The sequence below is a fragment of a genome, unplaced genomic scaffold (genome assembly GCF_019419815.1).
Source record: "Pyrus x bretschneideri cultivar Hongxiangsu unplaced genomic scaffold, Pyrus_bretschneideri_v1 Contig2, whole genome shotgun sequence".
Taxonomy (NCBI): domain Eukaryota; kingdom Viridiplantae; phylum Streptophyta; class Magnoliopsida; order Rosales; family Rosaceae; genus Pyrus; species Pyrus x bretschneideri.
In genome coordinates, this window is record NW_025999501.1 from 1,570,710 (window position 1) to 1,595,439 (window position 24,730).

The 24,730-nt window shown below is 37.8% G+C and overlaps 3 protein-coding genes and 1 pseudogene across 4 annotated transcripts; 2 read left to right on the forward strand and 2 right to left on the reverse strand.

Moving 5' to 3' along the window:
* The first annotated feature begins 6,075 nt into the window (after positions 1 to 6,075).
* On the forward strand, positions 6,076 to 8,287 carry LOC125476699 (uncharacterized protein DDB_G0290685-like). Its single transcript, XM_048583071.1, has 3 exons — positions 6,076 to 6,353; positions 6,562 to 6,749; positions 7,677 to 8,287. The coding sequence occupies exons 2-3, from the start codon at positions 6,697 to 6,699 to the stop codon at positions 8,230 to 8,232; spliced, it is 609 nt and encodes a 202-aa protein (XP_048439028.1). The 5' UTR covers positions 6,076 to 6,353; positions 6,562 to 6,696; the 3' UTR covers positions 8,233 to 8,287.
* Positions 8,288 to 8,298: 11 nt separating this feature from the next.
* LOC125476698 lies at positions 8,299 to 13,835 on the reverse strand. Of its 2 annotated transcripts, none has more exons than XM_048583070.1 (14): positions 13,670 to 13,835; positions 13,248 to 13,363; positions 13,031 to 13,118; positions 12,226 to 12,325; positions 12,090 to 12,139; positions 11,906 to 11,977; positions 11,571 to 11,648; positions 11,191 to 11,315; positions 10,824 to 10,896; positions 10,281 to 10,342; positions 9,820 to 10,200; positions 9,414 to 9,516; positions 8,785 to 8,996; positions 8,299 to 8,495 (listed from the first exon to the last, which is right to left on the reverse strand). In XM_048583070.1, exons 2-13 carry the CDS (start codon positions 13,322 to 13,324, stop codon positions 8,820 to 8,822), a joined length of 1,386 nt encoding a protein of 461 aa, XP_048439027.1. In that variant the 5' UTR covers positions 13,325 to 13,363; positions 13,670 to 13,835; the 3' UTR covers positions 8,299 to 8,495; positions 8,785 to 8,819. The 2 variants fall into 2 exon arrangements, with proteins under 2 accessions (XP_048439027.1, XP_048439026.1); XM_048583069.1 differs by having other exon boundaries at positions 12,066 to 12,139.
* Positions 13,836 to 14,889: 1,054 nt separating this feature from the next.
* LOC125476678 lies at positions 14,890 to 21,093 on the reverse strand (annotated as a pseudogene).
* Positions 21,094 to 22,473: 1,380 nt separating this feature from the next.
* LOC103934468 (pentatricopeptide repeat-containing protein At4g18520, chloroplastic) lies at positions 22,474 to 24,694 on the forward strand. Its single transcript, XM_009344214.3, has one exon. It carries the CDS (start codon positions 22,734 to 22,736, stop codon positions 24,585 to 24,587), a length of 1,854 nt encoding a protein of 617 aa, XP_009342489.2. The 5' UTR covers positions 22,474 to 22,733; the 3' UTR covers positions 24,588 to 24,694.
* Positions 24,695 to 24,730: the final 36 nt, after the last annotated feature.

Below are 24,730 nucleotides of genomic sequence, written 5' to 3' on the forward strand. Positions count from 1 at the left end.
GTAGATTCCATTGGCCATCCATTTCTGCTTCCATATGGACTCAAGCTCATCCACCCACTATGACCAAGACTCATCTTTCATCAATGGGAAGCTTCTCCGATGAGTAGACCATTGAGAGGCCGAAATGCCAACCTCGGCGAAGTATGGGTTAGGGGTGAACCAATTGGCAGTGGGCATATTGTTCTTTGCCGCAATTGGGACCCTAGAGATCCAGGCAAGTCCTAGAGAATGGACACATTCTTCTTCGAAGAAAATGGAAGAGTTTAGACCAACTCGATAGCAATGAAGGTCGTTGATTCGGTGACGCATGGTGGCGATGCCCTCACCAGACTCACATGCAGGAAGAGTTTTGGGTGCCATTGATGACTTCTGGGTAGGAATTGAAGAAAATTGAGACAAAAAGCAAGAAAGAACTGCGAAGGCAAGAACGTTATGGAAAATCTAGGAATTCTGAAAACTCGAAGAATAAGAATTGCTAAGGTATTTGGTCAAAGTGGAGCTTATATCGTAGGCAGTTAGTTAACGTTGGAAATCGTGGGTTAGTGCAAAGGAATTATTCGAAAACGACTACTTAAATGGTGCAAGTCCCAAGGTAAAGCATGTGGTTGTTTAATCATTATTAATGTCTCGGATTGTAGACTTAACAATGATTAAATGGAGCATTGTTTGGGTTAATATTTGAATATTAGGTTTAGCATAAAGGAAGCCCATAGGCACCAAAACAAGTTGAACTTGCCCGAAGCCTAGCGATAAAGCTTGAAACAAATTGAAGTCTTCTTAGCTAAGGCATAGGTCACATGCTTATGATTGAAGTGACAAGTGATAGAGACTAGCTCACTACTAACCAAAAAGCACTTTCTGATGGCATAAAGGTGTAAATACAAGATAACTCACTGCCCTTGGAAGCCCTCAGCCAATAACAAAGCCCAGATAGTCGGGCAATTGCCTATAAAAGCCAAGAGAAGCACAAGAGACAAAGACACTCAACCTATCAAAGAAACCACATACAAACTCTGCTCTCAAGCCAGTTTTGCACGCAAAAAGCAGAAACTCACCCAGATTCAATCTTTTAGTAATTGTTCCTTTAGAAAAGCTATCTTTTGTCTAGTATAAAAGCTCTGCTACCTTCCATAGTGTTGTAGCATTGATGTCCTCATGTAAAACCTGTTTACCATACATCCCTTTTAGCTTACAACCTCTATAAACTTAAAGAGAAGTGGTTGTAAGAAGGTCAACCTTGCTCGAGTCTCTTTGTTCGTCCTTTAAATTAGTAGATATGTCGCTTAAATGTACTTTTCAGCATATATTCAAGTTATTTCCAATTGTTTTCTACCTAAGAGTCTCATTTGCATTCGAATTTGGTTAACTTAATAAACCTGTTTTCATTAAGAACAAACTGAGATCAAGGAAATGGTTTAAAGGGCTCTGGACTCCCTCATTTTTGGACATACAAGATTATGAACTAAAAGTCTTTGCTTGCAAGGCAAGAAAATGAACTTATGACAGACTTAAGCAATCTATGACAATCCTTGATAAACAAGAAGTTTAAGTAACTTGGGGCACAAGTAATTGACTTAAAACACACTTGTTATATATCTGTTGTACTGAGATAGTAGTGGCACGCCAAGGTCCCTTTTGGTTTTGATTGTGAGCCTCAATGCCTACACCTAAGGCCCCACAAAGGCACCTTTCAAAACTAACTACTAACCTATCTTGCAGAACACCAAGCAAGAGCAAGCCCAACAACACATCATTACACGCCAAGTGCCATTTACCCTTGGGGAGCTGTGCAACAGGGCAATTTCATCTTTGCCTTGAACACATTTTATGATAACTCAGTTGTGAATAATCTTGATTACTCGGAGAACCAAGTGAGCATGTCAATGCTAGTGCCCGCAATATCAACATTGTTGTCAGAATCTCACGCAACATCTAAGAGGAAGCGCCATTTTTTTGATATAATGAAGGAGAAAATGATAGAAATGAGGCAGAAGCAGATGATCAAGAACCGTGAGTCAGCTGCCAGGGCTACGGCAAGGAAGTAGGTCATATTGAAGTTTAACTTCTCAAATTGTACACAAGATTTGTGGTGTAGTTAGAGTTCTGGAAATACTCTCTTGTCATACTATCAAGTAGTATATGTCACATTGTGAATTTGGACCATTGATTATGTTGATTTTCACCTGAATGCAGGACTCAGATTCACAGTTTGACAACATAAACATGTTTAGCAAGAGAATATTATCCGTTACAATTAATTAGATATTTAATATGACTTGCAACTTATATTGAGTATTCTTTTTGTTTAATGATTTAGGCTTATACCAACCACTTGGAGCATGAAGTATTCCAGTCGCGAAAAATGAATAGCTAGCTCAAGAAGCAAAAGCTATCACCAGTGTCTCAAATTTCAAATAAATGACCACATGAAATCCATACCCTAAATTACGCTAGTGCTGAATGAAACTAACCCTAATACTATACTTCTTTTTTTTTTTTTTTTTTTTGAACAAAACCCTAATACTATAATGTAGCAAAATGTTAATTTTATCTAGCTCAAGGAAGCAAGACAGATTGGATAAATTTACCATTACTGCTGCTTGGTGCTTTTGGTTGCAGGAGCGAAGATGATCATATCTTCAAACCCTATTTCTATGCCTAAATACCAACTCCGGTGAACCAATTCAGCTCCCTACTAGCATCTGTTTCTACATGTTCTTTTGTTTATGATTGAGCTTCATCTATTCTTTTATTTATGGATTTCAGAGATTTTGGTTTTGCATTTGTGAGAATTGGTGTTTTTCATAAGATGGAAATTTTTTTTCTTTCTTATTTCTCATGTTAAGTACATGAACAAAACAGAAAATGAATTAATTCAGCATTGAAGCTTTAATTGGAAGTTTTAACGAAAAGCCCATGATATTGTTCACTTTAACGAAAAACTACATTTTTACACTAAAAAGTCAATCCTCGTACTATTCACTTTACCCTTTATTTTGTCTTTATCATTAAAACTCAAAGTTTTTAAGCCATTTTCATTAATTTTCCTTTAATTATATCATTTCTAATTCCTCGTTCGAGGTATGAGCAATTCAGTTTCCATTAGGTCTTGGCTTAGCCCAATGTCTTCGGCTTCACACTTGTGCATTGGGCTCTATTTTCGGGATTCTTGGTGAAATTTTAAATTTCCATATAATATTTTTGAAAAAGAAATCAGGTACCACAATTGCTTTAATTATTTTGTTAAATTTTAGGTTTCATCCATGCCTTTCTTCTTTCAAAACAAAAAATATTAGCTACTTACGTGAAAATAGTCATTTTTCCTCATTAGTTATAAGTTATGCAGTTTGACGATTCTAGCCACATACTATATATATAGCAAGATCACACGTATATTAATTTGAATAAAATTGAGTACAAGAAGTCAAGTTGATCGAGTTCATTCTCTTTTTTTAACCATATGACATCGATTCTAACTATCAAATCTTCTTATATCTGCTGAGGAAAAATTGTCAAGAGGTAGCTCAGCGACCAAGTCACTCTTCTTCCTCACTTGGCACTTAGTCTCGCGCCATCTTTTCCTCCAACTAGGATCCTACTTCCTCCGGGACATGTATCAACACACAATAATCTTAGAGTCACACATCGATCACGTTCAATAACTTCCCCGAACTACACCCAAAAAAGGCCATTTTTGGAGGCCGCTTGCTCCAGGACATCATAATCTCACCGATCCCTTCGACACTTCATGTCTTCCTTGCAGATTGTCGAGGCATAACTATACCAACAACTGAAGCACCACTGCGGAGGTTCACTCCACTATTCTAAATTATCCACTTTTTGGTATCAGAGGCCTGTTTTTCTTCTTTAAGAGTGTTTTCTTTTTTTTTTGGTAAATTCGGTAATGGAACTACGTTAAGAATTGGACGAAGTCCAGCCCAATTCAGCATCCTGGTGGAGGAGTAATTAAAAGAAGAATCAAATAAAAAGTGTGGAAGGCTTTAGAACAAACATTATCAGTGGTATTGAAAGTGCCCTGTTCACAAAGGGTATCCTTTGTCTCAAAGAGTTTGGGAAATTAGTGCGGACAAATGCTGAGATTATGATATTATTCTTTATCTATTATCTCTTTCTATTTTGCTTTTTCTAGTGCTTCAACAAAAGTGGTTTGAGATTTGAGTAATGAAGAAGCTACTAATTCACAGGAATTATGCTGCTGCACTGCACTGCATTATCACAGAAAAAGTGAAATAAGCAAGATAATGACAGATCATATGTATCATGTATTAGGGTTTGTTGACTCCTTTTTGTGGAGGGCACTTGGTAGCCCTAGCCTATTTGAAGTATCACCAACGAACTTTTTAAGGTTTTCAATTTATTTTTCAGGTGATTGTCACACAATCACGTTTTATTATTAATCTATTTGTCATATAAGATGTGGATTTAGTTCTTAATATTATACTTCAGGTCTATGACCTAGCAACCAACTATATTTTCCACCAATATTATAATACGCATACTAGTAACATTCTGTACTGAAAAGTTTATGAAAAATAAGCATTGTTTCATTGTCTTGTTAGGTTACTAAGAAGTCTAATTAATAATGGGTCAAACAAACAATATCTTCAAACATAAAGTATTTGTACCCTCTGTTATAAAAAATCTCGTCTAGAGCCACTTAGGCCCTGCCTAGCTAGTGACTTATCACTGCCTCGATTAATCCTTAGGCATTTGAAAATTAAGAAATGATGCTTAGACCTACCTGACATACGCCTAGGTCACGACTCTCACTTAGACAGAAAATAGATAACTTTCATTTTGTATTTTTTTTCTTCAATAGATTGAAAGAGACTTCTTGAATACTTGGATGAATTAACACTCATAACATGTTGGTTTCCCATGTTTTCAATATGAATACTTTGTAATCTATATGTCATTCTATTTTGCAAATAATAAATCCTAGTACAATTATCTATTTTTTTAAGTATAAGGAAACATTTATTTATATGTTTTTACAATAAATTTAATTAAAATATTGAAAAAAATTGTCTAGGCCTGCCTAGACACCTAGGTGCTAGACCCTTATTTCGCTGCCTAACTAGCACCTAACATTTTTTAGAACGTAAATTTGTACCACATTTTTCCTTTAATGAATGATATTTTGATTTTACATGAAGAAATTCACTATTAAAAATTAATAATTTGTATAGTACATTGTGGTAGGGCTTATATTGGAGTTAAGTTCCCGTCTCTTAAAAGGCAATACTTTGCTTATTCTTCGAAAGGAGGAAAGTCTTCTTGCCTCACTCAGACCTATCTCCAATGGTTGGGCTACAAGTCAAATATTTTAATTCAGAAAATTTAGCTTTTAGCACAGAAACAACTTTTCTACTCCAACCGTTCTAGCCTAAAATTTTAACCCGGGATTATTAAAGAATGAACTTAGGCTTTTTTTTTGTTAAATTATTTTTTTTTTAAAATAAATATTTAGACTATCGTAAATTAATTTTATGAACATTTTAATTTAAAAAAATTTAAATTTCGATAAATATTGGGTGAAGTCCACTTTGATTTCTGGGCTAAATTTTGGAGGGAATTTGGCCTTGATTGAGCATTTAGCATTTAGCTCAAATTTTCCCCTTGGGTTGGAGTGGATTTGGAAGGAAATTTTGAAAAGTAATTTGGCTTTTAGCCCATCATTGAAGTTAGTCTGACGCACTAAACATTTAACCGAATAATAAAGATGATCGGAAATACTATTGTGTACATGTAGAACTTACACTGTGTTTCTCTCTTATTATATGCTCAAAGTATTTACTTTTGTCCACGAAACATGATCATTTGGTTTACTGTCACAACGTCACAACTCTAATGAAAAATATCTAAGTTCAAATTTTATAAACGACAGATGTTGAATTGACGATATAAAATAAAAACAATTCCAAAAGAAAAAATTAATATATGGGAAGTCTGACTGCTCTTCGGGCAGCAGAAGCATGACACTGCATCACTGCCCATGCTGCCCCATTGACCATACTTCATTCATTTCCAACTTTAAGCTCAATCTCTCTCTCTCCCCCCCCCCCCCCCACTCTAAGAAACACAGAGAGAGAGAGAGAGAGAACCTTTCTCTCCAGGATCACAATCCAACGGTTCAAAATGAAAGCCATTCCTACGCAAAGCTTCCTGATGCTTTAGGACAAACAACTCACTCTCTCACCACCAAACCACAACAGCTGACGAACAAGCTTCGCAACTCTCAGATCTCTCTCTCTCTCTCTCTCTCTCTCTAAGAAAGCCAAAGCTTTCAGTACCAGCTGCTTCAAATTTCGCTAGCTCTCAGCTCTCTTCAGGTAACCACTCTCTTCGACGTCGTCGTTTCCTTCCCTTCCTAGTTTTCCCGGAAACACTCCGGCTGCCTGCTATAGCTATTATTACAGTTAATTTTATTTTATTTTTATTCAAGTATAAATTTAAAATTAGTGAAAAAGTTGTAATTTTACTGGCGGATCTAACGGTGGGGCCGAGAGGGGGAACAGATCTGACGGTCTGTCTTGACAGGGCGTTTTCCGTACGTCGTTGAGTCCGTACAAATGGAGACCAAAAGGCGTACGTCGACGAGTAGTGGTGGTGCTGCTGTCGTTCAACTAGTTGAAGCTACGTTTGGTCAGCTCTTGCTGCTAACGTGCGCCTGGGATGCTCTTCTTGCGAATCTGCTTACCGCCTCTGGCTTGCTTTCTTTCTCTCAAGTGAGTAGTCCAGTTTTAGCTTTTTTTTCTTCTTCGTTATATATATATTTTTTTTAAATTCGAAATTACATAAAAATCTCCTTTCCTTTTTCCTCTGATTTTTCCTCAAAAATGTTTAATTACTACTGCAGCTTATCATTATTTATTTATTTTGCTGAAAATATTCATTATTTATTAAATATTATTGCGAAGAATATGATGATAGGATATTCTGTGTGTGTCGTTTGTTTTGTTATGCCAGTCAACGGTCCTCGTACAAGTTTATTTGATTATTTAAAATATAAAATAAAATAAAATAATTATATTTTTTCTTGTTGTTCATCAGATATTATCTCAGCACCTGTCATGTCAGTTTGGATTTGGAAAATCTTTGGCACCTGTAATATATGTTAAAATTCCCCTTTCCAAACAAACAAGAAAAATAAAGAAAATCTAAATTAGGATTATTTGTACATCACAAATCATTTTTGGTTAATTTTTGCCTGCCCGCAGCAAGTAATATTTTACTATCGTGATAGAAAGATGTTGAGTTATTACATGACTGCGTGAATTTAAATTCCTTCAGTGATTAACTATAATATCTAATATAATAAAATCGATCGGTTGACAAAAAAATAAAAAATATTTGTCTGCCCACAGAAGGTTGACTGTCATCCGTTAATTATCATTTTCAATAAATGAGCGGCACAGATGTATGTAAATTGTGGACAAAGAGTAAAATATGATGATATTGCATTTGGTTGCGCAAGGGACCATCAACTGATGATATTGAACTCCATTAACTGTTATACTCTTAAAAGAAGAATATCACTAAACCGAAAGCTAATTAGTCATATTATTTACATTTTCGCTGTAGGTATTGGGTAGCAAAATATAACCTTTTAAGAACTCCTGTGGTCCATTAATCCTGTGGTCCTTTGGTTTCAGGATCCTTTCGTGCTCTCAACAACTTGTGGACAGAAAAGTCACGGGGTACAATGAGAGTGAACATTCCAACTCCGAAGCAGTTGATGGGGACGAAGATGGAGACGAAGAGAAGAACAATGACGGTGGCTTTGGAGACACTGATGAGGAGCTATCTTCGGAAGATGGAGGTGGCGCTGGGAACAACCCTAATGGGAAAAGTAACAACTCCAAAGCCGGGTCTGGAGGAGAAGACGGCGAAGTAGGCAAAGATGGTGAAGAGGAGGAGGAAGATGGCAATAATCATGACGACAATGACAATGATGGCAAGGATGACGGAGATGAAGACAATGAAGATGATGAGGACGATGAGGACGACGATGAAGGTGAGGTCAAGGACGAGGAGGAAATTGTGGATGAGGAGGAACCTGAGGACGATGAGAAGAGGACGAGGAAGAGGCCCTTCAGCCCCCGAAGAAGAGGAAAAAGTGAAAGAAGCATTTTTCCAATTTACCAACTCCGCAAATGTTGTTACTCTTTTCATAGGGGAGGCTACTGTTGCCAGAACCGTTTAAGCTAATTTTATTGTATGTCGTACACATTTTGGTCCAATAATATTCAGTTTACAGAGAGAATTGACCCAGGATTTCATTTGATCACATCTTATTGGCTGCTAATTTGAAGGCTTATAGCATAATTAATCTCAAGGATAGAGATTACTAAAGTTAATAATAATAGTAAAACTCCTCGATCTATGTTAATTTACAAGAATATACAACCACCAGATTATCCCGTCAAGGTCCGCCGGCCTTGCGTTTTGTTCAAGTCTCCACCTTGATTTACCTGTCCGGTCCAGAAAAAAGAGAAATTAAGAGAAGAAACATTAAATTTCAAGGATGCATAAATTGGTAGCTAGAAAAAAGTTACGATTATAAACAAACAGAGGCTGTCATAAATATAATAGTATTAGGAACATAATATTGGTTGTGATTAGTAAATATACAATATTAACTAGTTTCGATTGAAGTATGAACAATTAGACCAATTTTTTACTTTTTTTCAGTGAAAATGTTAGTATTCAAAGAGTTCCAAGCATAAATTGTGCACAGAAATATTCAAGCGGTGAACTTACAGAAAGCAGCAGATAGACCCCGTTGTAGCACCAAATCATTTTCTTTTAGCATCGATGATCATGGCTCGAGTCCAATGCTCAATATCCTCGGACTGTGATGGTGGAGGGGGAAAAGTCGGATGTTCCACAAGATCCCATCCTTCAATAAGGGATTCATTCTTCCCTTCAGACAACTCAGTGGAACAAAGAAGGTTGTTTTCATTTAAGTTTTTCTGCATAACAAGAGAAAAATGTATGAAAATCGAGTACGGTATCCATGTATCTAATGAACAGCTATGTAACAAGATCATTCCTACGAAAGCAAATATAGACTTTCAAGGTATTAAAGTATCCCGTCAGATTTAGGGACCAATCAAGGATTCTATGATTGTTTATCTTTATATGCCCCTTGTTGGAACTTGGATCACATCATGTCAATTAACATGCTGCCCGGCAGCATATGCCAGCAGCTGACCATAGTGAAGGAAAGGTGAGAAAGAGGAGAACTAAGGACATTCCTTCAAAAGTCACGACAGAGCATAAGTCCTACTAATAGGGTAAACCAATGGCGTGATTTATTAGGAAAAAAAAGTACACAAACTAAGAACCCAACATCTCCTAACGAAACTGATTTTAGCCCAAAAACATACCATTAGTGCCATTGCATGTGCGCTATCCAACAGAGTGGTTGACGATATGGCAGAATTCACATTCCACACAGACTTGTTTAATTGTTTAACTTGCTTACATGACCTGAAAGTTAAAAGAGGAATTCTAATCAATTTTTATATACCATCCATGGCATGCCTGTAGAGTTCTTTGACAAGATATTGAATATTAAGAAAACCATTAAAAGTCCAGGAATAAAGATCCAAAAATTGTTAAAACTAGATAATAGTTATTACTTTGCAAGAAAAAACTCTCTCAGAAGTTCAGGACTTCATGTCTGTCCAAATTTTTTTAAAGTTAACAGTTACTACTTCGTTTCTGCACAATGAAACTGAAATGAAAACACACAACATATTTCACAAAGAAAGGAGCTATTGGACAATATACCTCGAGCAAGCCATTTTCAACGAGAACACAGAATGAACTTCCTTGGAAGAAGATAATGTTGCCAACAATTTAGCAAATGCTTCAAATGTAGATACCTCAGAAGGGACATCTAAACATAGTGAGTTATAACAATACGCTGTAATGCATGCCGCACTTTTCTTAAGAAGTGAAATCCCTCTCTGCAAATCTTTGTGCGTTTCAACACTGTGTGCAGAAGCAGAAGAATAATTAAAGCTACCACCAGAAGAATCCAGACGCGGTTTTCTCACGGATTCTATTGAAGCAACACCAAAATTATTACTTGAGCTCCTGTCAGACCAACAATTTTCCCCGCTACAGGAGCAATAATTTTGGCGTGGTATAAAGAGGGGATATTCATTGCTGCAATAACATAAGTTTGTCAGTCAACAGGGTGAGAAGTCCAATTATGCCATGTCATCTGATATATCTAGCCAAAGTACCTCCGAGAAGAAGGGGATGCATCCCAATAAGAATCTCTTTGCCATATCCGAGAGCAAGAACCCTGAAGTAAGACAATCCAAATTTAGCACAAAACACAGGTATAACTAATCCATAACTACTACATAAAAAACTTATTGGCACATATGGTTTGCAGGATTCAACGGGCAGGTTTTAATGAAGCTTCAAATGTCTCTCCAGAAGCAAAGCGCACCTCCAAAATATAAAATATAAAAATGCTTTCACTGGAAGATGTTCCCAATGAAGGTATGCTTTCCTCCCGAACCAAAAGTGTTCCCAGTATTGAGAAAAATAAAAACACAAGTTATAAGCTAACAATATGAACAATTTAATTTGACACATGAATCACTTTCATTTTATATACAAGAAAATTTCTGAGAGTGTAAATTATCAAAGTTCCCCATTACTTCCAGAACGTTTTTGATATATTTTATAACCATCATTGGTACTTTTAAGCCCTCAAACATTTTGTCCATGGTCTTCAAAGAATATTTAAGTTCATCAGGAGGGTGAACAATGCTTACCGCAAAACCTGAGTTATGAAGTGCTGGAGCAGCTAAGTTATGAACAACAAGATTCAGGAGTTGAACCATGTACCTGCTCTCCAACCATAGCGATCGGTTATCAGTGTAAAATGCGATATCACCTTAGCTAAAAATGATCCAACTGGATAGAATTTAACTAATAACAAAACATTAACTTCATAACAATAGAATTTAACTAATAACAAAACATTAACTTCATAACAAATACAACAAGAGGAACAAAGACATTTTCCAGGAAAAGGTGATGAATCTCAGTAAGACAACATAGCAATTAAATATTGTCAAGTTCCACAATAGCATCCTTCTTTAAAGCTTATCTGGATATACAACTTTAAATAGAGATTACCCCAAGGAAGCAGCAAGCTCTTCTGATGGAACAGTGTGTGGATCTAGCCCTCTTGGTAAGCATGCATTGCAAATTTGATCATATAGACCACCAGATCCATCATTCTTCTTTTCATTTACAATCACCTAAATGAAACAATAAACATTAAAAAATTTAGATTTAACAACCCTAGCCCCAAACTATAGTAATGCTGTTTTTTCAAAAATAAATAAATTGGGTGCTCTATAATTCTACTTATAAGAGTCAGCCAAAAGCTTAACACAGTCATCAAGGTGTATCAATATAATTAAAAATTGAGTTCATAATAAAGAATACAATTATGATCATAACTTATAAGTCGTGCAAATAAGTCAAGACACGTTTACTTTTAAAGTGCTTACCCGACGTTGGGGAAATAATTTGCATATTTGTTTTATAACTACTGACTGCTTATGAAGGCGTTCAGAGGTAATGGCCATCTGCATTCAGAGAATGCAACAAGCATTATTATTTTTTTCAAATAAGAAACATGTCAAGAAGAGAAGGAAAAAATAATACAGAGCAGAGATAGATCTCAAACCCATCAAGATAGCATAACTTCAAAGTGAAACAGATCAAAATAAAGACGTAGTTATTTATCATCATGCATTCTTGTACAAGAAAGCTATACTAACTTCCATTAATTAGTGAAGATCAAAGAAGTAATTATAGTTTAAGGAGTATTAAAATGACTTACATGCCCTAAGTTCTGAGTGCATATAAGGTTAGGATAGAACTTATCCAATTGCTCCACACGATTCTTTCTCAACTGCAAATAGGAAAACTTAGAAGTCAAGATATATCTTAAAGGTCGTTTGATGGAGTTAAATACTAAATTATTCAAAAACATGAGGTACCACAGAGAGGGCCGAATCAAGCACCCCATATTTGACTTTGAGGTCATAGGATGTCTTCTCAATCTTAGCCTTCCCTGTAAACATCTCAGTCAGTCTAACAAATTCATATAAACACATCAATGATATTCAGCCTAGACAGTATTTGAGAAGAGGAATCAACCTTGCACAAGCTGTTCTTTATTACACTGGAGCTTTTCCCTTAATCTCACAAGCTTCTCATTTTGAAGCACTCTCCAATTTATTTGATCATCAGCCTTACCCTGACATATGTGTAAAGCATCAGTATAAGTGAACTATTCTGATGCCTTGAATTTGGAAATAAATTGTACAGAACTCTGATGATTTCATATCCTATAATCTACTGGAAAAGTGACATTAATAGGTTAAAGAACAAGAGAATACATACTCGTGTACACACTACACACCTAAGAAGCAAAATGGAACTTCCCAACAACTTTTTATCACAATGGACAAATTTCACATATATGGGTTACCCAACATTTATTCAAGATTAAGTTATTTAACGAAGATGAATGAGTAACCTTATCTTTATACAATAAATGATCATTTTAATTTTTAAGTAATAGTGGAATCGTTTCATGCCACAAACCGTATTCGTACTCAGAGCCTATTTAGAGTCCATGACCCATCTTTGCATCCTCAGAATATTTGCAGTTTAGTGATATTCCCCTTGGAATAAAATGGACACTCTACGGAACACTTTCGAATTTCAATCATGTCAAAGTCCACAGGCATTTGCAAATACTACACTGCATAAATAATATCAAGAACACAAAAGATAATATCTTGTGAAAAACCATTTTCATTCTACTTAACTTACAGGATTCTAGCTGATCATTCTATTTGGTGGAATACAGGCCATTTGAATGCATACAAAAACAAAATGAAACAACAGAAAAGAAAGGGAAACCTCGTTTCTTCCAAGCTCGAAGACAGATACACACCTTTGCGACAAGCACTTCAGTCAATCTTGAATACAATGAATCACGACGACTCTTCAGTACCTTTAACGAATTGTTATACTCATTTAATCTGAAAACAACACGCACAATTATAAGACGATTAAAGAGAATTGTTATACTTATTTACTCTATAATGATTCGAATAAATTCATAATATCACCCATAAATTCGAAAAACGATCAAAGTTCACATATCATACCTGTAATTCACACAAACAGCACAGATAGAAGCAAGATTTGAATTCTCACAAATAGCACAACTAGATTTCCGGTTCATCCCTCCGAAACAGCGAATCAACCTACACCTGGTTGTTTGCTGAAAAAAAATCAGCATCCAAATCCGTTCAGCACCAATTCAACTAAATTGATTCATATACTGCTAATCATGTTAAGACTTCAAATTTCTTATACCAAAATTTGAACAGACGAACAGTAATAAATAATTGAACAGAATTGAGGCAGAGATTAGATAGCAATTCAAATTTTAGCTAAAAAAATTATGTGAATGAAACCTAGAAGTTGCATATTTTGCTTTTTTTTCCTCTTAATTCCAAGCTGTTGGCAGCAAGCAAGCAATCGAAAATCCACGAAAAAATAGAGGGAAAACAGCAAGAAAAGTTACCGGCGGCTGAGTCGTCAGCGTACAATCTATACGACGGAGGTTTGAAATTGCGCGCAAAAATCTGTAACTTGAAGTGGAGTCGAAATTTTTGGGATTCTTTTCGTCTTCATCGTAATAATTTGATTACTGATGAGAAGGCGACGCCTAGCTGGGCGCTTGGCAGATGGAAAAGAATAAAATAAAACATACGAAACTATAAAATATTGAGTGGTTTTTTGGGCCTGCAATGGGCCGGATTTTTACAGTTATACCAAGGCCCGCCTTTTGAGCCCAAACCTCCAAGGAGAAATATTTTACTGTTAGTCACGTGGGATTTTGAAGACATTTTACAATATGAGTAAACAACATAATTGATACGATCATGTGGTAACATGAGTGAATTGGCAAAGCCCTGATGATAGGAATGATGTGATGTCACACAAAAATATTAATCGAATGGACACTATGAACATCTTAATCATGGCTGAACTACTTAGGGTAAATTGATCAACATGAATACGACCAAAGGCAACATACTTTAATATAAATGTACGTGCTATAACACAAATGGATTGATAAAACAAATGTATGGCAGTCATGCTGAAAAATTACCCAATTTGAACCTACAACAGGTCTACAGGAGTTAGGGATATGGCCAACCAGTGACATATCATCAGAGGTAAATCCTCAACCTACCTCAATCCTTGGTTACGGTCGAAAAATGAAATCAAGGTCAACTTTCTTATTGGGAGGTCAATCCACCTAAGTAGCCTCAACTCCATAACTTACTTGACCAAAACAAAAGTTCGCATGTCTTTTTGTTATGTGAATAGGTTAAAATTCATAGTCTGACAGCATAAGACAACAAGTGAAAGCATATTAACAACATGGTGTATTCAATTGTGGAGAAATAAAGCTTCCTGTTAATTAATTTAGCACGGAGGATTAGCAGGACTTACAATTGATTAATTTTCACACTTATGAGCCAATAATTTAACAGCTGTGTAGTTTACAGTGAAAAAAAGGCTTGGTGTACATCAGACTACAAAATTCCAGGAAATAACTACAACATGTTTAACCTATAAGGCTGACAGAGCATTTCGATGTTTGAAGTTCCAGGCTTCGTAGCTCATGCTACCAGGAACTTGAGAAAATCCGAAGATTCATGGCTACGGTTCTCTTGAATATCCAAAGTTGATCTGAGTTAAATGGATGGCCAAGGAGATTAGTATTGATCTTTGTCACAGGAACTTGTGTTCGACTAACTTCTTCAACTCCTCCATTTTTTGAATGATCTTTGGATTCATGAGGTCTCTTGCTCCCCTTATTAGAGTGCCTTCCTGGCTGAAATGGTAAGCATCCACAATAGCCTTCATCCAGGTGTGAAGCTGCACCGGGGTCCTGACAAAATATGGCAAGGAGAGAAAATGAGAGCATAGATGAGCTTTTGAAGTACGAGGATAACCATTAAACTTCTTACTATACCACGAACTTAATAGTAAGAGTAATTGAGTTCATGATGCATACGTGAAAAGGTTATCAACATCCGTCCCTTCAAGTTCCTCTCCTGGGGTAAATGGATCGTGTAAGGCAGCCAGAAGCTCCTCAGGATCCTCAATTGTGAGAAGATACTTTAGTATCCGAATTTCTTTTGGCATGGATCTCTGAAGATTACCTCTTGCGGTGACGTACAAATGATAAAGTAAGTCCTTTACCTATTAAAACAAAGAATAAAATTAGCAGAAGCATTACACCACCAAACAAATGAAAAATTGTCTATCTTTGGCTTTTCTTGGTTCCTTTCCATTGGAGGGGCACAGATACATAATTCCATTCAGTAGACTCTGTGTCTCCATAAACTGTTCATATAAATAATTCTAGGATCGTCAATGACCCTAATGCCAAAATGTAAACTATAGCAGAGATCTACATGAGAGTCCAACTTTATTATATTGCCTGAATCCATGTATATGGAAGAGGTTGACCCCCTTCTCTCACTAAGTAATCAAAATGATACTTGTAAGTTGTATCCATCTTGCACCTTTGATTTGTAACGATAGTGCTGCGACAGCTTAAATGTAAATTGGGAGAGACAAGTATTTCTGAGGCAAGCCATCATCTCACCTTATCTTTCGTCATGCTCGACTCTTTGGCAGCTGACTAAGCTTTTGCGATCATCATCACCAATGCTGAGTCGAGTTGATTTTTCTCAGCCAAGTGATTGATCTTCCTACAAGCGGCATCAACAGTAGGAGAGTTGATAATATCTTGAAATTTCAACTCTGCAGCATTCTGTGCTTCAATGCTTTCAGTTGCAGAATCATATGCTTTTACAGCAACCAAGCACTTATTTCCAATACTTGCCAAAGCTAGTCGTATAAAAAAAAAACTTCAACAATTTTTACCCACAATATAATGGCTACGAAATTTTAGCCACACTGCTGATTAGAATTTAGGACACATGTATGACATGATTACAAATGAAGACTTGACAATTATTTGTCTCTTTTAACAATATACTAAGTATATGATGGATGAAGGCGAGGAGGAAGATGGTGATTAAATGATACCAATATTTGTTAATGGGTTGCACATTTGTAGAAAAATAAATAATTAAATGATACATAGTCTCACCACTTTGTTCTGTTGGATTGTTGTAATAGGATTCGGCAATAGTGTGGAGATGCACAAAAAATTCTTGAGTGAAATCTTTGCGGCGCCTGGAAACTATTTCACTAATTTCTGATTGAGCCCCTCTAACGACTTTAAGAGGTTCATTGTGTCTTTGCACATCTTCATCAACCTGTGAAAGAGTAGCATCCAAACACTATCAATTTAGCAGCAAACAAACTCAAAATAAATTTAACCATCCCTTGAATAAAACAAACACGAACATATCGATTCCTCATAGTCATCACTAAAAGGGAAAGACTAATCATAATTTCATCACTACAAGTGAACAGTCCTGAAATTATAAACATCCTTTTTAATCTTAACTCCCACAAGTATTGTCTTAAGAAAGTGTTTGGACCCGATTTTACACTATAGGCCGGAGTAATCTGGACCGTTGAATGAGCATAGCTCTTAACCGTTGGATGAAAATGAAGATATATTTGTTACAATTAAAGGATAATATTATGGTTTTTATCATAATAATTATCTTTTAATTTGAAGCATTTTTGCATTATATGTTCGAACAAGTACAATTCAAGTGGACTTGGGATTCCTGTTATTAGATTGGAGCAACATGGTAAATAGGGTTTGAAAAGTCAAGATGCGTAATTTGGGGTAATGATGAAGTCATACAAATTAGAATGTCATTGGTGCATGGAAGTTGGACCATAGAGATTCACGGCTTGTGAGGCATTCAAACATCATCAAAACAAATCTTTGGTTTAAATTGGTGCCATGCAAAAGATAAGGAAGGAGCACGTGGCATTGAGGGAAGGATATGCAGGGTAAGATACCATCAAATATCAGAATTGTTCCCTGGGGCCATTACCACAAATGCACGTGGTCTACATTAGCTCATTTGGGATTTTGGATATCGCAGATTATATGGAGAAGGTGGCAGAATCCCAATTGAACTCTACATAATTATCTAGCCGTGTCAAGCAAATATTAACCATATAAATACAAGGCGTTGTGCAACGTAAAAAGGACCTTCAACATCAGCATACAATTGCCCTGCGCAAAACCTCTCAAACACCTTGAGATTTTTCCTTTTCTTTTGCTGCCGACACACCTTCAGTTTGGATAAACAGCACTGTAGAAGCACCCGGCGAGCATCTTCAGTTTGGATAAACAGCACTGCTGCCGCAGAATCAGCCGACCGAGGAGCACCTTCAGTTTGGATAAACAGCACTGCGTCGAAGTCGACCGATTATCTATCTAAGTCTCGGCCGAGAAGGGTTTTCGAACCCTTGTTGGTAAAGGTCATCTTACTAAGCCTTTCCGGCATAGTTGGGTGTTACGAATTGCATTGCTCGGCGCATTGGACGCCGAGTGAGTTTATGATTGGATACTCGCAAGTAAGTTTCAGGGTTCGGCATTCCGACGGCCGAACTACGTTTACCATCAAGACATATATCACATTCGAGTATCTGTGCCCATATAGTTTGGTCTCGATTCGGCGTGCTTATACTCTTACGAATATAATCACAGTGACCGAATCAGGCTTCGACGACTTGTGAACTCCGCAGAATTAGTAGCCTTGTCTTCAGGCTATAGAACCCAGAGACCGAGAGCGTTTCTTCCTCGGTCGCAATCGCAAGATACAGAAGTCGACAGCGCACCCAACGCGACAACAAATTTTACTCCTCGGCCGACGAGTTGGCACGCCCCGCATTCGACCGAATGACGTTAGTTAGCTCATTAGTTACTCGGCCTGCGCGCCACGTAGGTTTTGTAAATTTTAGAGTCAACAGAAAGACATGGTTAACTCACACACATCTCAATAAAAGACATTTAGGTAACAAGTACGATAGTATCACTCTTAAGCAATTCATAATACCTACCTTTTTCAATTTTTGTCCAAGCCATAGTAGCTCATGCTTCATTCCAAGATATCCTCCGTATCTGCATGGTCCTAACACCGCTTATAGAAATGAGGCCGGATATCGTCCCATTCCTTGCTGAAAGCTAATAATCTTCTCCAGTCAGTTGGAGTGGGCTTGTCAACCAAAAAAACCTCAATAAGCTTATCGCATGCTTGAATCATTTTATGGTCATCCAAACCCCCAACACCAACTTTCCTTTCCCCTTCCTCACCATTTCCGTTGTTGGACTGATCTTCAACAGACGTGGGATTAGAAGACCAGAAATGAGCAACTCTTGCCCACTAGAACAACTATTTTGCATTGCAGTTGTATCACCAACCGTAGCAGCAATAACGTAGGACCACCGTAACCTGACTGGTTTTTTAACTACCAAGTCACAACCTAGCAGTAGATAACAGATATCTGTTAAAATTGACTTCAAAAAAGTAACAAACACCCTCAACATAGATACAACAACAGTACCTCCTAAGAAACCAACATAATATTTCCCAGTTTCTTTGACGCTTTTCGAACACGAGTTTTTTTTTCTTTTCGAACAAATGATATTATCTACACTAAAGGGGTGGGGAGTGCGCTAAGCCTCATAATGGATTAGCAATAATGTGGTTCAAATTCGCCTTAGGTGAGAATCGAACCTAAGATCTCTCTCTCACAAGTGAAGAAGAATACCACTAGACCGTAACACTAAGTGGCTTTCAGAAACGCGTTATATATGTTGAGAGTTGTCCCATATCTATGAGGGAAAATGTTTGCTATGTGCTTATATAATATTGGGCTACTCCCCATATTGCCAATTGGTTTTATGGTGGAACCACAATTTCATCATGGTATCAGAGCCAGGTTGTCCAAGTGTGAAGCCTAACGGCCACACGCGCTTCACGTCACCCAGTTGTTGTCCATGTGTAGGCTTGCAAATCCGCCACATCGGTGAGAGACAAGGTTTGCTATGTGCTTGTATGATCTTGGGCTACTCCCCATATTGCCAATTAGTTTTATGATGGAACTGCAATTTCATCAATATATACATATTTAGTTTTCTCACTTCCTAATTTGACAAATGACACACACAAAATTATTGATACCACAAAAACACAATTACTAGCATGCTTAGTGCTAATTAAAATTACCCAGTTTACAAAGAATCGAAAGCAACGTAGCTCTTTGTTGCAGAGTGCCTTCAAACCAGCAACAAAAACCCTCAAACCAAAAGCTCAAATTGTGAATTTGGGACCCCAAATGGGGATTAAAACAACAATTACTTGCACACTACCAATACCCAATTCATGAAAATCCCAGTAATGGAGAATCAAGCACGTAATTATCAAATAAAACAACGGATAAAGTTCATACCCTTGGTAATGCTAGAAGATCGGGAGATAGATTTCGGCGAGGTTTTGATGGAAGAGAGAGAAGAGACGCGATCTCTGGTGGTGGTTTTAGGGGCTCTAAGTGGGAAAGAACATGAGGGTTGGAGGGTGGCAGTGGAAACCATGGAGGAGTTTGCGCCAATGAACAGAGTTTTAGTGACACCTATTCAGGCCAATGAACAGGGTTTAGTGACAGTATTTATTTATTTATTTTTAGAAGGTCTCTTTGATAACTTTCAAATTGTTGGAAATTCGGCTAAAAAACAATTTTTGGACAAAATTAAAGAAGAAATCATTCTTTTACCTTCATTTATTTTTTAGTGCAAGTGATATTCGACACAAGGAGAGGAGAGATGGTTTCAATCGAGATGTAGTAAGTTAAAGAGAAAGATTATAATCTCCGGCAATTCACCATTTATTACTTTCGTTTGTTTTTTTAGCTTTTATTTTCCAGTTTGCTTTTATAATCTCTTTTACTAAAATACAATGACTTTAATAGAATTACAAAAAGATGAAATTTTGAGCCTAACAACAAAACAAACATCTGGCAAGAGTATATTTCTCAATTTGAAGTGCCCTTTTCTAGTGATTGTATTCATCGAAAGTTAAAAAGAACTTGTGATCAAATTAATTAAAAATGAGATGAAGACCAAATTTATTTTAAGACAAAAGTACATTGTGGGATAAAGAAATGGAATAGTAAACCTCATATGCAAATATTAATGCCCCTTTTTATTATGGAAAATAACTTTATTAAAGAAAAAAAATCTCTAAAACAACCTGCTCCAATACAACCAAGGTTCAAAGCATTTAATGCCGAAGCAGGGAAGCAATAATCCTAAAAGTGGGGGTTAGACACCGATATCCCATCATTAGCAAGCTTATCAGCTACAAAATTGACTTCTTTAAAAATATACCACCATTGAATGTTGAGAAACCTATAAGCCAACCATTTAATGTCTTCAATAATTGAGATGAGGCATGTCACATCCTGGCCTGGGGTCCACCACATCCCGAGCCCGCTCCACCATATTGTCCGATTTGGGCCTCGACCATGCCCTCACGGTTTTGTTTCTGGGAACTCACACAAGAACTTCCCAATGGGTCACCCATCATGGGATTGCTCTCATGTGCTACTCGCTTAACTTCGGAGTTCTGATGGAACCCAAAGCCAATGAGCTCCCAAAAGGCCTCGTGCTAGGTAGGGATGTGAATATACATATAAGGATCACTCCCCTGGGTGATGTGGGATCTTACAATCCACCCCGCTTAGAGCAGTTCCACCCGGGGTTGTTAGGTCGACACTTAGCCAAAAAACAAGGCTGGCACTCAGCCCAAGCTGGTCTCCAGGCCAGCTCGAAATTGACAGACCTTGGGATCGACCCAAGTGATGCCTTATTGACTCCAGCGTGGCGTCTGAGGGCAAGGAGCCACGGAGGGAAAAAGGAGGGAGAGGAGGTCGTCGCTGCGTCGATCTTTGGTACAGCAGGAAGCTCCTGATGTAGAGCGACTTGGACATGCTTTCCGCAAGACTCGATATTCACGCAAGAAACCTATTGGAGGTTTACAACACCGGTGTTTTGACACAACGGTTCGCGATCGTCGTTTCGAGGCCTGGCAACAGAGCTTGCAGAGACGACATGAGGTTGTCTGCAAAGATTGTTTCTGTTATTTCTGGGTTTCGTTCGTACAAGGTTGTTCTGATCGGAGCCGGGATTATCATGCTGTTGATTCGGGTTTTGGAGTGTGGGAGTGAGGTTGGGAAAGAAAAAGCTGCAAAGTGCTTAAAGAGATTAAAGTCAGAAATTAAAAATAAAATTATTATTTTTATTATTTTATAATAAAAATTAATAAAATTTTAATAAAATTGACTAGACTATTTTTTGTTAGGGTTGGAGATGCTTTGGTCTATTACTATTTACTGGGGTCTATTACTGTTTACTTGGGTGGATAAATGAGTTGGGTGCTGGCACAAAGTCTTTAGGGGTGGAATTGCTCTTAGGGGCCCGACGTCCTCGTCGGCACACCACGGCCAGGGTTAGGCTCTGATACCAAATTGTCACATCCCCGCCGGAGGTCCACCACATCCCGGGCTTGCTCCACCACCGTAGCACGATATTATTCGCTTTGGGCACAGACCACGCCCTCACGGTTTTATTTTTGGGAAATCACACAAGAACTTCCCAGTGGGTCACCCATCATGGGATTGCTCTCGCGCGCTACTCTCTTAAGTTCGGAGTTCCGATGGAACCCGAAGCCAGTGAGCTACCAAAAGGCCTTGTGCTAGGTAGGGATGAGAATATACATATAAGGATCACTCCCCTGAGTGATGTGGGATCTTACAAGGCACCAAGGGGGCTTCCATATCCCCTTGTCCAGATCAATGATAAGCAACTTGAAATTTTTGAAACAATAATTGATACAAACTAAATAAATAACTATTTCGCTAACAAACTAAACAATGTTTCTCTTCTCAATATTAAAACCCTTTACTAGATCCAAATTTTTCTCCCAAACCTTCTTTCACCCCAAAAAAAAAATAAATTAAAAACATATTTTTCTGTCATAATTTTATTTTTTATTTTTTATTTTTTTCTAAAACAATAGCGTTGGTGGGAGAACCATCATTGAAGACATTAAGTGGCTTGCTTCATTTTTGACTCGGTGAAATGAAATTATGTCTTTAGGGAAGCAAACCTCACAGCAGATATTATTACCACCTTTGAGCACAATTGTACTCATTTATATGTTTGGGATGAGTGTGTACTTGCCCAAGCAAAAAACACTTTTTTGTTTGATTTTTGAGGCTTTGAGTGTTATCAAGGCTTCTCTTTAAATTAATTTTCTTCTTCTTCAAAAAAAAAACAAGAAATATCATTGGTCGGTTAAATAATTTATCATCAAGAGATGAGAATTGGTAGAAATCGAACCTGCATCTAAAAGTATAAACATAATTATTTTTCCCCGAAGATCCATGTGCAAAGTTATTTTGGGTAAACAAAAAGTTAAGAAAAAATTAGGGGAATATTTTGAAAGCTGGCGGCTACACCACCTACACTGGTTTTTTAATGCGAAGCGGAGCCCAGCTCTCTCAGACCCAGATTCTGTGTCTGACTTCTCCTTTGCTTCGCGGGATTTTTCAAACCTGCAAAACAGGCAATGCTTTCGCCGACTTTCTTGCCGCCACGTATTGGTATCAGCCTTTATCAAACACCTTCTCTGCTCTCCATTCGACCGCCAAAACACACAAAGCATTCGAATTCAAAGCCTAATTATCTCAAAACCTCATCAAATTTTCGCTGTTTTTCTTGTGAAACTTCATCTTCTGCGTCAGATTTTCAGAATTCGAACTCCCACGAAAACCCAGAGGCTGAATTTTCGGGTACTCAATCGCTGAGCCAAAGCTTACGGCCCTACTTGCTTGCTCTTTGGCTTCGGTCATGTCGCGGTCTGAAAGAAGTGAGGAGATTGCATGCGATTGTTTTGAGGTGTTTGGCGAACCCGGTTACGTATGTTTTCAACAATTTGATGTGTGCGTATTTGGTTTTTGGGAAGTTGGGGGACGCCCGGAAGGTGTTTGATGAAATGACTGTGAGAAATGTGGTTTCTTGGACTGCCATTATTAATGGGTACTTGAACTTTGGTTTTGACGATGAGGCTTTGGGGTTGTTTGGGGAAGCTATCAATGATGGGGTTGTGCCGAATGGTAAGATGTTCGTGTGCTTGTTAAATTTATGTAGTGAGAGAGGGGATTATGAGCTTGGGAAGCAAATTCATGGTGGTGTTTTGAAAGGGGGTTGGAGCAACTTGATTGTTGACAGCGCCGTTGTTAAATTATATGCGCAGTGCGGAGAGCTAGTGAGTGCTTTCTGCGCATTTGATCAGATGCCGAAGTGGGATGTTGTTTGCTGGACAACTATGATCACTGCATGTTCGCAACAAGGGCATGGACAGGAGGCTTTTTCGCTGTTCTCGCAGATGTTGAGTGATGGGTTTTCTCCGAATGAGTTTACAGTGTGTGGTGTTCTCAAGGCTTGTGGGGAAGAGAAGGAATTAGGATTTGGGAGACAGTTGCATGGTGCCATAGTTAAGAAGATTTACAAGAATGATATTTTCATAGACACTTCTCTAGTTGATATGTATGCAAAATGTGGGGAGATGGTACACTCGAGAAACGTATTTGATGGAATGAGAAACCGAAACACAGTTACATGGACATCTATTATAGCGGGGTATGCGCGGAAGGGCCTCAGTGAGGAGGCCATATATCTCTTTCAAGTAATGAAGAGGCGGAACATATTGGTCAACAACTTGACCATTGTAAGCATCCTCAGAGCTTGTGGTGGGATGAGGAATTCGGTGATGGGGAGAGAAGTTCATGCACAGATAGTCAAGAACTCGGTCGAAAGACTCAAAACCAATTTACACCTAGGAAGTACTCTAGTGTGGTTCTACTGTAGGTGTGGAGAGTACTCCAATGCCACAAGGGTCCTCCAACAAATGCCTTTACGAGATGTTGTCTCATGGACTGCAATCATTTCTGGTTGTACACAACTTGGTCATGAGGCTGAAGCTCTGGAATTCTTGAAAGAAATGATGGAGGACGGGGTGGAGCCCAACGCGTTTACTTATTCATCCGCTTTGAAAGCATGTGCTAAGCTGGAAACTGTTCTGCATGGGAAATTGATTCACTCCTCTGCAAACAAAAGTCCTGCCATGTCTAATGTGTTTGTAGGTAGCGCTCTGATTTATATGTATGCAAAATGTGGGTACGTAACAGAGGCATTTGAAGTTTTTGACAGCATGCCAGAACGTAATTTGGTTTCTTGGAAGGCTATGATAGTGGGTTATGCAACAAATGGTCTCTGCCAAGAGGCTATGAAGCTCATGTACCGTATGCGAGCAGAAGGTTTTGAGGTGGATGATTACATCCTTTCCACTGTTCTTACTGCATGTGGAGATCTTGGATGGGAGATAGATCCTTCTTTGGAGTGTAGCCTACGGTCTAGTTGATCCTGTCGCCTGATAAGAACTTCAGGTTAAGCTTGAATTGTGTCTAAGATGCCCTGCCCGGATCAGATATATAAAACTGAATTGACGGGAGGAAGAGGAAGCCAATGTCAAGATTGAATTGCCACGGCCTCCTCTTTGAGATC

Coding starts and splice junctions, on each gene's coding strand:
- LOC125476699 (XM_048583071.1), top strand. CDS start 6,697: ATGCTCTTCTTGCGAATCTGCTTACCGCCTCTGGCTTGCTTTCTTTCT. Junction 6,750..7,676: donor GCTTGCTTTCTTTCTCTCAA/GTGAGTAGTCCA, acceptor CTTTGGTTTCAG/GATCCTTTCGTGCTCTCAAC.
- LOC125476698 (XM_048583069.1), bottom strand. CDS start 13,324: ATGAACCGGAAATCTAGTTGTGCTATTTGTGAGAATTCAAATCTTGCT. Junction 12,140..12,225: donor TAAAGAACAGCTTGTGCAAG/GTTGATTCCTCT, acceptor AGATGTTTACAG/GGAAGGCTAAGATTGAGAAG. Junction 8,997..9,413: donor CACATGCAATGGCACTAATG/GTATGTTTTTGG, acceptor CTTGTTATGCAG/AAAAACTTAAATGAAAACAA.
- LOC103934468 (XM_009344214.3), top strand. CDS start 22,734: ATGCTTTCGCCGACTTTCTTGCCGCCACGTATTGGTATCAGCCTTTAT.